The sequence below is a fragment of the Dryobates pubescens genome, chromosome Z, assembly GCF_014839835.1.
Source record: "Dryobates pubescens isolate bDryPub1 chromosome Z, bDryPub1.pri, whole genome shotgun sequence".
NCBI classification, from domain to species: Eukaryota; Metazoa; Chordata; class Aves; order Piciformes; family Picidae; genus Dryobates; species Dryobates pubescens.
The window spans coordinates 72,789,348-72,804,514 of record NC_071657.1 but is presented as its reverse complement, the minus strand read 5'-3'; the positions used below and the strand labels follow the sequence as shown (position 1 = coordinate 72,804,514).

At 43.8% G+C, this 15,167-nt stretch overlaps 1 protein-coding gene and 2 non-coding genes across 3 annotated transcripts; all 3 read right to left on the bottom strand.

The window, feature by feature from the left end:
- Positions 1-1,796: 1,796 nt before the first annotated feature.
- Positions 1,797-4,477, bottom strand: LOC104304374 (cytochrome c oxidase subunit 7C, mitochondrial). The gene is made up of 3 exons (XM_054178371.1): positions 4,307-4,477; positions 2,945-3,090; positions 1,797-1,873 (listed from the first exon to the last, which is right to left on the bottom strand). The coding sequence occupies exons 1-2, from the start codon at positions 4,379-4,381 to the stop codon at positions 2,974-2,976; spliced, it is 192 nt and encodes a 63-aa protein (XP_054034346.1). The 5' UTR covers positions 4,382-4,477; the 3' UTR covers positions 1,797-1,873; positions 2,945-2,973.
- LOC128899550 (small nucleolar RNA Z39) lies at positions 2,475-2,536 on the bottom strand. The gene has a single exon (XR_008463142.1). It is a non-coding gene; the product is annotated as a small nucleolar RNA Z39 (small nucleolar RNA).
- Positions 3,620-3,682, bottom strand: LOC128899551 (small nucleolar RNA Z39). The gene has a single exon (XR_008463143.1). It is a non-coding gene; the product is annotated as a small nucleolar RNA Z39 (small nucleolar RNA).
- Positions 4,478-15,167: the final 10,690 nt, after the last annotated feature.

Genomic DNA, 15,167 nt, shown 5'->3' with positions numbered 1-15,167 from the left:
TTGCTGTCTACAGCTGAAGGGAGGTTGTAGCCAGGAGGGGGGTGGTCTCTTCTCCCAGGCAACCAGCACCAGAACAAGAGAACAGTCTCAAACTGCACCAGGGGAAGTTCAGGCTTGAGGTGAGGAGAAAAGTTCTTCACAGAGTTGTTAGCCATTGGAATGGGCTGCCCAGTAGGTAGTGGAGTCACCATCTGGAGGTGTTCAAGAGGGGATTGGATGTGGCATTTGGTGCCATGGTCCAGTAGTCATGAGGTGTTGGGTGACAGGTTGGACTTGATGATCTTTGAGGTCTTTTCCAACCTTATTGATTCTATGATTGGCCTTCTGGGCTCCAAGTGCACACTGCCTGCTGCTGTCCAGCTTCTCATCCATCAGCACCCCCAAGCCCTTTTCCACAGGTGAAAAATTGTTTTTATAGATCTGAACTATGCCAACAGAACCTGAACACCTGTGAAGTCACCATTTAGCTCATGAGTTGACATGTTGCTACCTGTTTTAAATGTACAGTGCTATAGAAGGACAGGTTTCAGGGAGAAAAATTAAATGAGAAAAACTTTACTGATGGAAATCAGCTAGGTGTCTACCACTTGGTAGAGCATTACCTGCAAGGGTGAAGTAACCATTACAGTGATTTTCATATCCTGTGTCTTCAGCTAATGAGGTGGTTGAAAAGTGGATGTGAAAATGACTTTCTATGGAGTTTAGTCACTGCTGCTACTCTATTTCCAGGGTACCTCATCATGTGAGCCTGAAACCTCATGAAACCTGCAGGGCAACCCACGTTCATGCTCAAAAAAACAATACACAGCACACCAGAGAGAACCGTTAACAGCAGTTATTCAGACGAGCCAAGTGTGGAAGTGAAGTAAAATAAAATGTTACCTGATCAGACCAAAATAGAGAAGATCAAGTTTCTGCTGCATGGATAATGGTGACAATACTGTGAGGATCATTGGTTATAACATACACCAGGTCACTATTCCTTCAGCAGTCTTGACGGTGTTTGAAAAGCCCACACAGTTCAGTAAAGCTATCTAAATACCTCTCCAGCCACAGCATCACAGTATCACCAAGGTTGGAAGAGACCCCAAGGATCATCAAGTCCAACCTGTCCCAACAGACCCCACAACTAGACCATGGCACCAAGTGCCATGTCCAATCTCCCCTTGAACACCTCCAGGGACAGTGACTCCACCACCTCCCTGGGCAGCCCATTCCAATGACGAACGACTCGCTCAGTGAAGAACTTCCTCCTCACCTCGAGCCTAAACCTCCCCTGGTGCAGCTTGCGACTGTGGCCCCTTGTTCTGGTGCTGGTTGCCTGGGAGAAGAGACCAACCCCCTCCTGGCTACAACAACCTTTCATGTAGTTGTAGAGGGCAATGAGGTCACCCCTGATCCTTCTCTTCTCCAGGCTAAACAATCCCAGCTCCCTCAGCCTCTCCTCATAGGGCTTGTGCTCAAGGCCTCTCCCCAGCCTTGTTGTCCTTCTCTGGACACGTTCAAGTGTCTCGATGTCCTTCTTAAACTGAGGGGCCCAGAACTGGACACAGTACTCAAGGTGTGGCCTAACCAACGCAGAGTACAGGGGCACAACGACCTCCCTGCTCCTGCTGGCCAAAAACGTTAAGAGCAATTTCATTTCTGAAATCTGATTTTCCCAACCCTCCATTTTGAAATATCAAGACTATAATAGTTTAATGTCACTGCAGTGCAATTTTAAGGAGTTCTCAGTATTCATCAGTTGTCAAAAAAACTTGGGGAGTTTAAAAAAAACTACACAGATCAAGAAGACCTTCCGAGTTAAGATTTTATTTAGACACATCCATCTACTCTTTTTCCATTGAAAGATGCTGTGTAGAAGACTTCAACTCTGCAAGAAAACAAACAACAAATTAATGAACTGTTACCTTTCTATCTAGAACACCTACAAATACATGCTTAAACTAGACTTCTAATGACTTTTGCTTCATCTACAACCTGCTTTTGTAGCAGAGTCCTTGACTCCAATGAAATACCAGAATTCTAAATGCTCAAATTTGATGCAAGTTTGCTGATAATTTCCCCTTCAGTCTAGGCAGCCAAAACCATCAGACTGGCAAAGGAATTACTGAGATGCTGTCAAGCTGTTTCTATTATGAGATTCCAGTGACTTCTTTGCTTCTTTCTGAAACCACCCAGATCATTCCAGCTGCTCAAAAAGATTTAGCTTCTCAGATTATAGAACTGACAATACAAAACAATTGATGACAACAGCAGATATTTCCAAAGTATGCTATTCAACTAGAAGTGGCAGACTTGCACAGCCTGAACTATGTCTGAGGCCTGCTTCTGCTGTTGGGATCATCAACAAGCACCAACTGAAACTGTTTCTGCTCTTACTAACCTTAAGTGGACTGATGCTGTAAATTGTTAGGAACATTGCAAGTAGATAGAGGTTCAAGGAACCTTGCTTTCCACTGACTTTTAACTGGCACATCAGAAAGCGTTTACAGTATCACAGTTTCTCATACTGTTTTGTTCACATCACACATGCCAGTTATTCCTACAGATCACATCATGCACAGCTTTATGTTTCCTCAAGAAGGTGGGTGAAGTTTTGGTTATAGTTATTAGCCAAATCACATCAGCAGCATTCTTCTGTCAGCCCACCTGGAGACTATCAAGAAGCTGCAGGTCAGAGAGGGGTGGCCTTTGGGGGAATTAAAAATTCACTAGTCAATGACACTGCAGCAGCCTTGTGAAGTAAACTTAGAACTTATTCATTACTGTCATTACTTGGGTGTAGATGCAATTGGACGTCACAACTCCACGTACCTGGCCTATGAAAGGCTACAAAACGGGAGTAACAATTTTAGAAGCGGTTAGATTTTATTTTTTTTAAAGCTTAGGTTTTGACCAGATTCTACTGTGCTATGAAGTCTAACAAAATCAGTTCACTTACCCAGTTAGTGCAATTACAGTCCACCCTCTTCATTTCTTAAGAAGCTGGTGTCTGACGATATAGAAAGGGGCAACAAATCCACTTCCAAAGAATCCACACATCAGTACGAGTAATCGCCACTTGTTATCCACAGAAAATGGAAGATTCTAGAAAAGAGAAGTGAACTTTAGATTTGCAATAAATACAGTAATTACTTCCTCACCGACTTGAACATCCAGTTTCAAAACACTCTTCATTCCTCCTGAGGAAAGAAACACAGTAATCAGAATGATAACTTAGATGCGAGCTATGGAAGTAATTTTGTCCGCTCTTCCTCTCCTCTCAATTCAAACCAAGGCCAGTTTAGAATAGAATAGAATAGATCAGATCAGGTTGGAAGAGACCTTTGAGATCATAGAGTCCACCCTATCATCCAACACTATCTAATCAACTGAACCATGGCACCAAGCACCCCATCAAGTCTCTTCCTAAACACCTCCAGTGATGGTGACTCCACCACTGAGGGCCTAGTCCAGCCAAGCTGAAATGTCCACGAAGATAAGTGTCCCACCCAGCCTCTCCAGACAACCTGCTCCAATATTTAATTGCCTTGACTGTGAAGATTTTCCTCATGTTTGTTAGGTATGTAAAATTAGTTTTCAGATGTAGTGCTTGAAAGAACATGCTAAACACAGGTACATCAGAAAGCGTTTACAGTATCATTGTTGCTTCTCATACTGCAATGCTCATCACCTGTACCACTGAAGCAGAAAGTTGCAGCAAGGGACACGGAAGTAATTTGCTCCACGATCTGCTTTGTTGTGACTATAACAGACACAGCGAGACCTCCGAAGCCCACCCAGCACCGGCTGGGAACTGGCAACCGGGTAGCCATTAGTTTGTTCCTCACAACGGCATTCAGTTCGCTGCTGGCTTCGAACCCCATGACGTGCTCGTCCAATAAGGCGCTCACCTTGAGCATGCCCGAAGAGCGGACCTGCAGATCATCCTGGCGCCTGCAGCAAGCCAGAGTGGGCTCTCACTGCGGCTTCCACAACGTTCTTACGGCCTTTCTCCATCCATCCATCTCTCTATCCATCTCCCAAATTCCCCTCCGCCCCTCACGAGGTGCACAGGGCTCGGCTCTGAGCCAGGCCTGCCACAAGCTGCGCGTGGGCCAGGGCAACACCACTAGCGAAGCGTCCTTCAGAAACACATTTTACCCCCTCAAGCTCCTCGCCACAGGGCCATCACCCTTCCCCCTCCAACTCAGCACCGGCGCGGGTCTCTTTGCCACCCCCGCTCTTCCCGAGCACGGCGCAGGCCTCTTCCTGCGACCTTCACGCTACGCCGCAGCGGGCCGAGCCTTCCTCGCCACATCACCTTTCCAGGGCCTTCTTCATAGTGGCTCCTGCGGAGGGCGGAGGTGGTAAACCTGCGGACACTAGCAGCCAGCATGGTAGCGACAGAGCAGCCCAGCGACCCTCTCCCCTGCACGACCTTCCAGCAGCACCCTCTGCGCCTTCTGGGAGCGGGAGAAGGAAGCGGAATAGCAGCTGCCCCGGGGCACGATGGGAGTTGTAGTGCTGCGTTCTGCCGCACGGCCACGTGGTGGCAAGCTGCGGTCTGCGATTGGGCGAGCGCTGAAGCGGGAGAATCCCGACGGGCTCCACCTCCGGTCGCCATTTTGTTGTCCGCCCGGCTTTTCTGCGCCCGCAGGGGCGGGCGGCGTGGTTACCTCAGCGGCGGCTGTGGGAGCGGCAGTGTGAGGTATAGAGGCGGTACTAAAGTTCAGATGGGAGAAGAGGAAGCGAAAAAAATGTGTATTTTGGAGGGTTGGACGATATGACTTTTTAAAGATCGATTTCTATCCTTGTCTGTGATTCCGTGTAACAAACCATGTGTTGTCTTAGGCTGATGTTGCAGGTAGTGCTGGTCAGCTGCACTCTGGTTTCTGCGTGGCAAAGCGACCCGAAATCTGCGCTTAGTAGCTGCAGTGCTGCATAAACAAGGGGCATCGTCCGTGGTTTTAGCTGATGGCCATAGCAGTAAAAACTGAGAGTCTAGTAACGATAGGGGAAAGAAATTAATGAGTACTTGGTAATGCGGCCACCTTCCATGAGCACGTTCGGTCTATTTTTAGTGCAAAGTAAGCCGCAACGCACCGCTCTTAAGGTTTGTAAAAGGAATAATACGAAACTGGATAAACAATTCTGAAATGATGGTATCCGATTTTCTTACATACAGAGTTAGGAATGCCAGCTCTGCGTTTTATTGTTTTCCAGTAAAAGAACTGGATGGTGCCCTCTCTGCAAGGAAACCATTTTTAAGTTGCTTCTCTTCACAATCTCGTCTTATTTAAGAAATTTTTTTACGCTTGTCAACATAACGTTAATTAAGGCAGGTGGGAAGAAGTGCAGTGAGACGTTATTGCATTAGTTTTACTTTAGAAAATCTGTTTTGGAAAATGGAACAGTGAAGACCTACTGCAGATGGCTTTGGGAGGCCAATTATTCAAACAAAGGAAACACGAAACAAAAATACGTTTTGCATATTTAAAGAGAATATATCAAGAGAAAGTATTCACATAATGTGAATTTAAGTGCAACGATTCATTTAACTTTCATGAGCTTCTCTTATAAATAGCAAAACAATATAACAGAAATGAATTTGCACTGGGTGCAGTTACAAACATTTCAGAAACAGGGAATGCAGTAACCTGTGGATTTGGATGGGAGTGCTGTCCTGCACCCAAGTTTTTAATGTGAGTTAATTAAACTGCCAGGAAACTGCAGTAATAACTCCTTAACAGTTTTGAGTTCAGCACTTCCTGAAGCTGGAGGGCAGTTTTCTGGGATATTTCATGAAAATAATGTAATTCTTGATTGGTTTTAGGTTCGCAGTCTAATTTAGCTCTATAATTGTAGTTGAAGGCCTTGTAAAAATTCTCTTTTTTTTTTTTTTGAGCCAAAATGATTTTTTTTCTGTAGTATTTTGTTAACTGTATGAGGACAAGGTAATTTGCTTTCATTATCAATAGCAGTTTACTTCTTGAACTGGTGGTTTGCAAATGTTTTCTATGTAGATGAAAATAAAGATCTTTAGTTATAGTAATCAGTGTTAGATCTTCAGGGGAAGGAATCACCTGTTTTATACCTGGTGAAAAAAAAAATACACATTTTTGTTCTCCTGTTCTCCTTCCAAGTATGAACTACAGAATTAATTATTCCAGTCCAGGCAGGCTCAATTGCTGTTGACTGGAATTTTGGTGAAGCAGTGAAAGATAATATCTTCTAAATTACTAGAAATAGGACGTGCAGTTATTATAATGAGGATGATCAAGTATCAGGGCAGATTATTATAGGAGCTGGCAAATAATCCACTGGGTACATTTGCAAAAAGACTGTGGAACTTGCACACAAGTTGTGGGGCATTAGAAAGGAATTTCATGGTGAAATTTGGCCTGTGTTAAGTAGAGGCTCTGAAAAATTATTATGCTACCTCCTGGCATTTAAACCTTTGAATCTTTGAATCTATGCTTTTAATTCACATACAGCTTTTTATATCACAATTCTCTTAAGAAAAACCTATTAGTATAATTACTTGCCAGGTTATCCTTTTCATCTTCTGTAGTTTATTGCACTGCTTGATAGTATGGCTTGGTGATGGATTCTTTCAGCTTTCTTATTGTTACTCACTTTTCTTTACAAAGAACCTTCATCTTCTTGAATTTTAAGGCAAAAATACAAGTAAGAACAAACTCAGATAACTAAATAAAATAATGCTCAATATCTGTGATCTTACAATAGAATAGAATTAACCAGGTTGGAAAAGACCTTTGAGATCATCAAGTGCTACCCCATCTAATAAACTAAGCCAGTGCACCAAGTGCCTCATTCAGTCTCTTAAACACGTCCAGTTGATGGTGACTCCACTACCTCCCTGGGCAGCACATTCCAATAGTCAAGCACTCACAGTATCAGAGTATAACTAAGGTTGGAAGAGACCTTGGGGAACTTCCTAACATCCAGCCTAAACCTCCCCTGGTGCAGCTTGAGACTGTGTCCTCTTGTTCTGTTGGTGGTTGCCTGGGAGAAGAGAGAACCCCCTCCTGGCTACAACCTCCCTTCAGGTAGTTGTAGACGGCAATAAGGTCTCTTCAGTCTCCTCCAGGCTAAGCAACCCAGCTCCCTCAGCCTCTCTTCATAGGGCTTGTGCTCAAAACCCCTCACCAGCTTTGTTCTTTGGACAGTGTTCCAGCTACTTGGTGGAAGAAAAAAACACAGGAAGCTTAGTGGACATTTTAAGAAAATACACAGGGTATGTTTGTTTGTACCTTTTGCTTTGTGTGTATGATTTTTCATTATGTTTTTTTTTTTCTGTTGTTCCATTTTGGTTTTTTGTTAGTTTTTCTCCAGAAATTAGCCTCCATATTTGTTGACAAGATAAATTATTTTATGGTGCAGTTTAGATTAGCAGTAACTTTCTGGCCATGGGGTCAGGTATTAACCACAAGATTAAGCACTTGTTAAATACTAGTTAAAGACACGAAAGAGCTGAATAAAAGCTGAAAGAGGTGTTGTATAGTAGGTAATAGTTACGTATTCTAGCAGAATTATGATTAAGAAAAATATCTCTTAACAGAAATAATTTGCTAGTGTCTTACTCCCAATTTCACAATTGCAGAACTGTATCTTCACAAGAGTAATTAGCTTGAGTTACATATCATAAGTTGTTGCTTTTGTGTTTTGTTTTGTTTTTCAGGAAAGTGACTATATTTGGTAAAAACCGCTAAGCTTCCAGATGTGTGAATTTTCCTTAGATGTGAAATGGATGACGTTATTTTCAAAGGTAAGTACAGTCAGAAAACAATTGTTATAAGGCCACTTCCAACAACTACCCCCAAATCCCCTCCCTCCCCCCCCCACCTTTTTTTTTTGGTGTGGATCAGTTCCCAGATCTAGTTCACTGTGTAAGTGCACAAAAACTTAGGCTGTCCCACAGAAAGGTGTGGAGCAGTCATCGTAGTAAAAAGGTGGAAATGGAAGCACATAATTACTGCTTTACTTGGCAGCAGCAGCACTTTATGTTGGCGAACAGAGCTTGTCCAAATACAGCTTTAGTGCTGAATACATATAATTTAGGATTAGAGCATGAGAAAATTACTACATGAGAAATCAAACTCTCAGGTCCCAGCCTTCTATTATCTGCTTCATTTATGGATTTTAGTTCCCAAGATCATTTTTAATGATATTCCATAAAAGGTGTTACTGGTGTTATGGGGTGCTCCAAAGCTCCCTTCCCCCACCTCCATCTGCAGAAGTTTGAAGACAAAAGCATGAAATTGCCTTCCCCTCCCCCTGGGGGACAGGTCGAAAGCACCCATTCTTACAGCCGGGATGCATTCACCCGTGGGGAAAAGCCCGCACTGGGCTTTGGAACTGTGATCGGCCGGGTTCTTCGCGGCCAGTATGTATTTGCACTGGACACATTGTATAGGAAAATCAGAAATAGGAAAGTGCAGAAAGCGGTCTGCACTTCTCCCTTTGGCTCTCATTTTTGGATCAGTTTTGGTGCTGGTTTTAGACTTGCTCTGGATTCGTGGCAAAATTGGAGAAATAAGCACTTGGACCCGGCTTCTCCCCGGACCTGCCTACCCTGGGGTCCTAATCCCTACCTCGTGCTGGAGTGACCCTGCCTGCCGTAACACTGCGGCTGTTGGCTGGGACAGGCCGGCAGCGTGGCTTCTCTTGCACTGCTCAGACAGTGCTGGTACGTGAGTTTTGCCTTGTGGCAGCTGTGTCTAAGGACACTTTGATTTTGGCTGGTCCCTTTTCCTTGGGATTTGTGCCACAAATTCACAATGTCTGGAGCCTGCCACTGAAGAGAGACTTAAGGACTATCTCCAAATTCCTGTTCCGTCCTCGTGAGTAAAATCCAACTCACTGGCTTTTCCTAAGGTCCTGGCTTGCCTCCATTTTATAAGTGGGGTAAAGCTATTTTGTAGCTTAGCCTTTTCCATTTTCTGAATTCTCTAAATTGTACTAAAGTTGCCCATAAGCATCCTGGTAGAATTCGTGACCTGTAAATGAAATCTAACTAGTTGGTACATAATTTTGGGGCAGGGTTTTCAGGAAAAATAGGGATAACTATATTTTTATAATTTCTGCCTCTTAATCCCAGTCAAAACAGTAAGTCTTACAGTATTTTGCAATTTCATAAGCAGATTTCAATTTGCCATGATATAAACAAGAGAGTAAAATCATTTGAGATTGTTTTTTTATTTGCACCATATCTGGAGGTCTTCCTGTCCCTCCACTGTGAGCTCTCTTGGTTTTGGTTGGGTTTTTTTCTTTAAGTCTGGGTAATTAACGTTGTTAATATTTTACATTTGATGTATTAACATGCCAACAATTAGCATACATAGTTGGCTTACTGTTCTCACCTTGAAGTGAAATACTATGATGTTGCTATCCATTTGAAACCTGAAAGAGGCCCCATGCATATAAATTCGACCTATTAGCTCCAGTTGTATATGATTTACTGTTAGGATTGTAGGGATAAGTAACACTTTATCTATGTAATTAATACTTTTAAGTCACTGTGACTTCAGACTGTAGGAACTTACTACACCAGTCTTGCTTTGTAAGGTAGTCAGTTTTAAGTACTGCAGTGCCAATTTGTAAAAAACCACAGATAATATTAAAAGTTTGCCATATATATGTAGAGTGAGCATTACTTACGAAAGCATAGCTGTAGCTGGACGTGCATAGTGACAAAATAACCATTTTGGAACTGTACCTAGATAAATTTATCTTCACCTATGTGGAATATTCATATAAATGATTCCTTATGAATGTGAACTGTCATTTGTATGTACTAAAACAGGTTTCACAAGCTGAAATGAGTGTCTGACATTATTTTACCCTGACAGAATTTTTTTCATTAATCTCAAAGCACTTTGCAGCATTAATTAAATCTCACAAAAGTCCATATAACATAGGTAATGGAAGGTTTATTATAAGGGGTCTGTTTTAGAGGCTTCAGGAAAACACAGCACTTGCATAGCGAGTAAGAGCTACTTTGTATTATTTATTTTGTCTTGATGTCTTTCTCTCAGATGGAATATGTAGAGCTCCTTACTTATTATGGTAGGCACTAAGACACATTTGGTTTATAATTACAGTGAGCAGTGTTATAATTACTTACATTTTGAACTATCTCATAACAGTGATTGCTTGGCTGCTGGAACTTGTGTTTAAAGGAGCTTTTTTGTTACACAGGAGTTTCTAGGGGCTCTGGAATCACCATATTTAAATTTGCAGGTGGAATACTTAATTTACATAGGTAATAAAAGCCAAAAATGCCCTTAAAAGCAAATAGGGTAGAAAATTTTTTTTTTACATAGCTTAACAGAGGTGTTTTTAAAATACAATTAATTTTTTATCAGAGGCATTTGAAGTCTTAATGGTTCTGCCAGCATCAGAACAGTACGTGGTTGAAAAGGGGGGACGGAAGTGCCCCCCTGATGATACATCAGTTCTGATATAACTGTGACATACACTATTTACATACTTCTCAGATTGTTTTCTCCCAGGTTCCTTTTGTAGAATTCCTTAGTTGCACAGAAGCATTTTTAATACCTTTTTATATTTTTGTATTAATTTTGTAAATTAATTTTTAAAAAAATAGATACATTGAGCCATTATGCTCAGATTTCCTGCTCTAGAAGGAACTGTGTTGTTTAAATGTGTTGTGCTAATGGAAGGTTTGTCCTCCTACACTTTCACATTTGTAAAATTTTCCAGTAATAATTCATTCCTAGATCTGTAGGTTTGTAGCATTACACCCTGTCACTCTTACTGAGGAAAGTACCGAATAGAAGACTCTCATGTATCTTTTTTAAAATATAATTGAGCATGTGGGTTTTGTCCCTAAGGGGGACAAAGGAAATGTAAGAAAATGCTGAGGGGTAGAACTCATTTCAGTAAGAGCAGTGTTAATAAGAGGGAAGCAGTTAGCTCTGTAGCCATGATAGGTATTTTGAACATTTCCTAGAGAAATAAAGTCTTTACAGTAGGCTAAAATTTGTGATTTATTGAGCTAACTGGAATGCCTTTCAAGAGTCCATAAATGCTGTTGAGTTATGGAGGAGGTGTTTATCTGGGATTATTTTACTTTCTGTGGATAGTTAAAAGACCAAATTACACTCAAACTACCATGTCAGGTGGTTGATGTTCAAGTAATTGGTAAGGGCTTGTTTGTGTATGCAAACTGTCCAGCTTTACATAGGGTAAAGTGTTTCTACATATATAGCATGAATGCAGCTATTGCTGACTGAAAAATGTGAATACATGAGTACAGGCATTCTTGTAAAGCATATTGAATTATGTCAACAGTCTGTTTCACTTTCCTGCTTATATACTTGTGTGTAGATTACAGTTTAGTATATGTATTTCAACAAAAAACCAAAACACAAAACAACAACAAAACCCACAAACCAAACCACCACCACCTCCCCCCATTTTAATCAAATCACTGGTACCCATTTAGATACTGTGTCTAAGATAAGCACTCACAAATCTGAGTAAGAAACCAGAAAAAAATTGGATTAAACTCCAATCAGTTGGAGCTTCTAGTTTAGAAGTAGTTACGTTAGTATTTGGTGATGAAGTATTGTAGCAGGGGGAGCTGGTGTTAATGCTAACCTCCAAAATTTTACTAGCTTCATACATTTTTCACATTTTGGAGGGGTGTTGTTTTTTTCTTGGCTTGCATCCCTAGTGATGTTATTGGTACTGTGTTCTCAATGCCTGTTTACGCCTCTTTTGTTAAGATTTGAACCCGCAGGCCGCTTTCAAATACCTCACACAAAGGCTATTAAGATACTAGGTTTCTGTAATTTACATGAAAAGAAATGACCATGCAGAGGAAAGGAAAACTGAGGAGAATTTGCTTAGTCTGGTAACTGTTTTGCTCTTTTTACTTTTTCTTTTTTTTTTCCAGTTGTGGTGGCTATGTACTCTGGTTGGTTACCTGTGGAGGTTGTTGGGCAAATGAGTTGCATTAGGACAATGCAGTTTGACTTGGCAGGGTCATCATTTGAGCGTGATGAGGGAGATGGATCCTGCCCAAGGCACAAGAGGGTACAAAAGGAGTAGCTGAGGTGAGTGGGATGCATTGAGCACCTGTTGTCAGATGAATGTCATGGTAGTGGGGAATTCTTGTCCTAAGGTCTAGGGGTTTTTGCTTGTGTTCTGAGGTTTTTCCCAGTCTCCCTTGGTTTTTGTTTTTCTACTTTTAGTTAGCCTAGTAAAGTGAAAAAAAAAAAGGACAGGCTAAACTGCTGTAAGGTTTGAGAAAGTGTGTGATTTTCTTGTTACTCAGAATCTTGCTGCCCAGTGAATTTCACAGTATCACAGTATAACTAAGGTTGGAAGAGACCCCAAGGATCATCGAGTCCAACCTGTCTCCACAGACCTCATAACTAGACAATGGCACCAAGTACCATGTCCAATCCCCTCTTGAACACCTCCAGGGACGGTGACTCCACCACCTCCCTGGGCAGCCCATTCCAATGATGAACAACTCGCTCAGTGAAGAACTTTCTCCTTACTTCGACTCTAAACCTCCCCTGGTGCAGCTTGAGACTGTTTCCCCTTGTTCTGGTGCTGGTTGCCTGGGAGAAGAGACTAACCCCTTCCTGGCTACAACCACCCTTCAGGTAGTTGTAGAGGGCAATGAGGTCACCCCTGATCCTTCTCTTCTCCAGGCTAAACAATCCCAGCTCCCTCAACCTCTCCTCATAGGGCTTGTGCTCAGGGCCTCTCCCCAGCCTTGTTGCCCTTCTCTGGACACATTCAAGTGTCTCAATGGCCTTCTTAAACTGAGGGGCCCAGAACTGGACACAGTACTCAAGGTGTGGCCTAACCAATGCAGAGTACAGGGGCACAATGACCTCCCTGATCCTGCTGGCCACACTATTCTTGATGAATGCCAGGATGTCATTGGCCTTCTTGGCCACCTGGGCACACTGCTGGCTCATGTTTAGGCAGCTGTCAATCAGCACCCCCAGGTCCCTCTCTGTTTGGCAGCTCTCCAGCCACTCTGACCCCAGCCTGTAGCTCTGCATGGGGTTGCCGTGGCCAAAGTGCAGCACCCAGCACTTGGACTTATTAAATGCCATGCCATTGGACTCTGCCCATCTCTCCAGTCGGTCAAGGTCCCTCTGCAGAGCCTTTCCACCCTCTAACTGACCAACATCTGCCTCTAACTTGGTGTCATCTGCAAACTTGCTGAGGACTGACTCAACCCCCTCATCCAGATCATCAATGAAGATGTTAAAGAGGATGGGGCCCAGCACCGATCCCTGGCGGGCCCCACTGGTGACTGGCCACCAGCTGGATGTGGCACCATTCACCACCACTCTCTGGGCTCGGCCCTCCAGCCAGTTCCTAACCCAGCACAGAGTGTTGTGGTCCAAGCCATGAGCTGACAGCTTAGACAGCAGTCTGCTGAGGGGGATGGTGTCAAAGGCCTTGCTGAAGTCCAGGTAGACCACATCCACAGGCCTCCCCACATCCACCAGACAGGTCACCTGATCATAGAAGGAGATCAGGTTGGTCAGGCAGGACCTGCCCTTCCTAAATCCATGTTGGCTGGACCTGAGCTCTTGGCCATCCTTCAGGTGCGCAGTTATTGCTTCCAGGATAGTCTGCTCCATCACTTTCCCTGGCACTGAGGTCTGGCTGACTGGCCTGTAGTTTCCAGGTTCCTCCATCCGTCCCTTTTTGTGGATGGGGACCACACTGGCCAGTTTCCAGTCATCTGGGACCTCTGCAGTGAGCCAGGACTGGAGGAAAATGATGGAGAGGGCCTTGGCCAGCTCATCTGCCAGCTCTCTCAGCACCCTAGGATGGATCCCATCCGGTCCCATGGACTTGTGAGTGTCCAAGTGGCTGAGCAGGTCCCCAGCTAATTCCTCATGGATTTCCAGGGCATCACACTGCTCCCCAACCCTATTGCCCAGCTCAGGAGGCCACTTGTCCTGAACTCCTGTCTTGCTGTTAAAGATTGAGGCAAAGAAGGTGTTCAGGACCTCAGCCTTTTCCTCTTCTTCAGTCACCATGTTCCCTTCCAGGTCCAGTAAGGAGTGGAGGTTCTTCTTGCCCTTCTTTTTATTGTTAATATATTTGTAAAAATGCTTTTTATTGTCTTGGACAGAGGTGGCCAGCTTCAGTTTCAACTGGGCCTTTGCCTCTCTAATTTTATTCCTACATAATCTCACAGCTTCCTTAAACATACCTCGAGAAGCCTTCCCCTCCTTCCAAAGGTGATACAGCCTCTTTTTGACCCTTAAATCCTCCAGGAGCTGCTTGTCCATCCAGGCCAGTCGCCTTCCCTGCCGGCTCATCTTCACATGGGAACCGCCAGTTCCTGTGTCTTCAAGAGCTCCTGTTTGAAGTAGGTCCAACCCTCCTGGACCCCTCGGTTCATGAGGGTTGGAACCCAGAGAACTTTGCAAATTAGTTTCTTAAAGAGGCTGAAGTTTGCCCTCCAGAATTGCAAGGTGAAGGTTCTGTGGGTGGTCCTCCCTATCTCCCTGCATATTGAAAACTTCACTATCTCCTGGTCACTGCACCCTAGGCAGCCTCCCACGATCCACCTCTCCCACCAGCCCTTCCCTATTGGAGAGCAGCAGGTCAAGCAGAGCCTGTCCCATGGTAGGCTCACTTAACAGCTGCATCAGGAAGCGTTTGCTCCAGGAATCTTCTGGACTGCCTCCTCTCTGCTGAATTAAGTTCCCAGCAGATATCTGGCAGGTTGAAGTCACCCACGAGGACAAGATCTGATGATCTTGAGACTGCCTCCAATTGCTTGTAGAATAATTTGTCAGCCTCCTCATCCTGGTTGGGTGGTCTATAACAGACTCCAACCAGGATGTCAGATTTGTTGGGCTGCCCTCTGATTTTAACCCACAGGCTCTCAATTCCCTCATCTTCCACCTCAAGTTCTGTGGCAGAATGTGACTCCCTAATATACCACCCCTCCTCCTCTTCTCCCTCACCTATCCCTCCTAAAGAGCCTGTAACCCCCCAGTGTAGCACTCCAATTGTGCGTGTTGTCCCACCAAGTTTCTGAGATGGCAGCTATATCATAGTCACCCTGGTGGACCAATAGTCGCCCTGGTGGACCAATTTATTCCACAATATGATGTGTGAGTAATTACCTGCCAAACCAGAAC

What these genes read in the sequence shown, in the direction of transcription:
- LOC104304374 (XM_054178371.1), bottom strand. Translation starts at nt 4,381, where the DNA reads ATGCTGGCTGCTAGTGTCCGCAGGTTTACCACCTCCGCCCTCCGCAGG. An exon ending in ATGAAGAAGGCCCTGGAAAG is followed by an intron (nt 3,091 to 4,306) that starts GTGATGTGGCGA and finishes TCTCTTTTCTAG; the next exon opens with AATCTTCCATTTTCTGTGGA.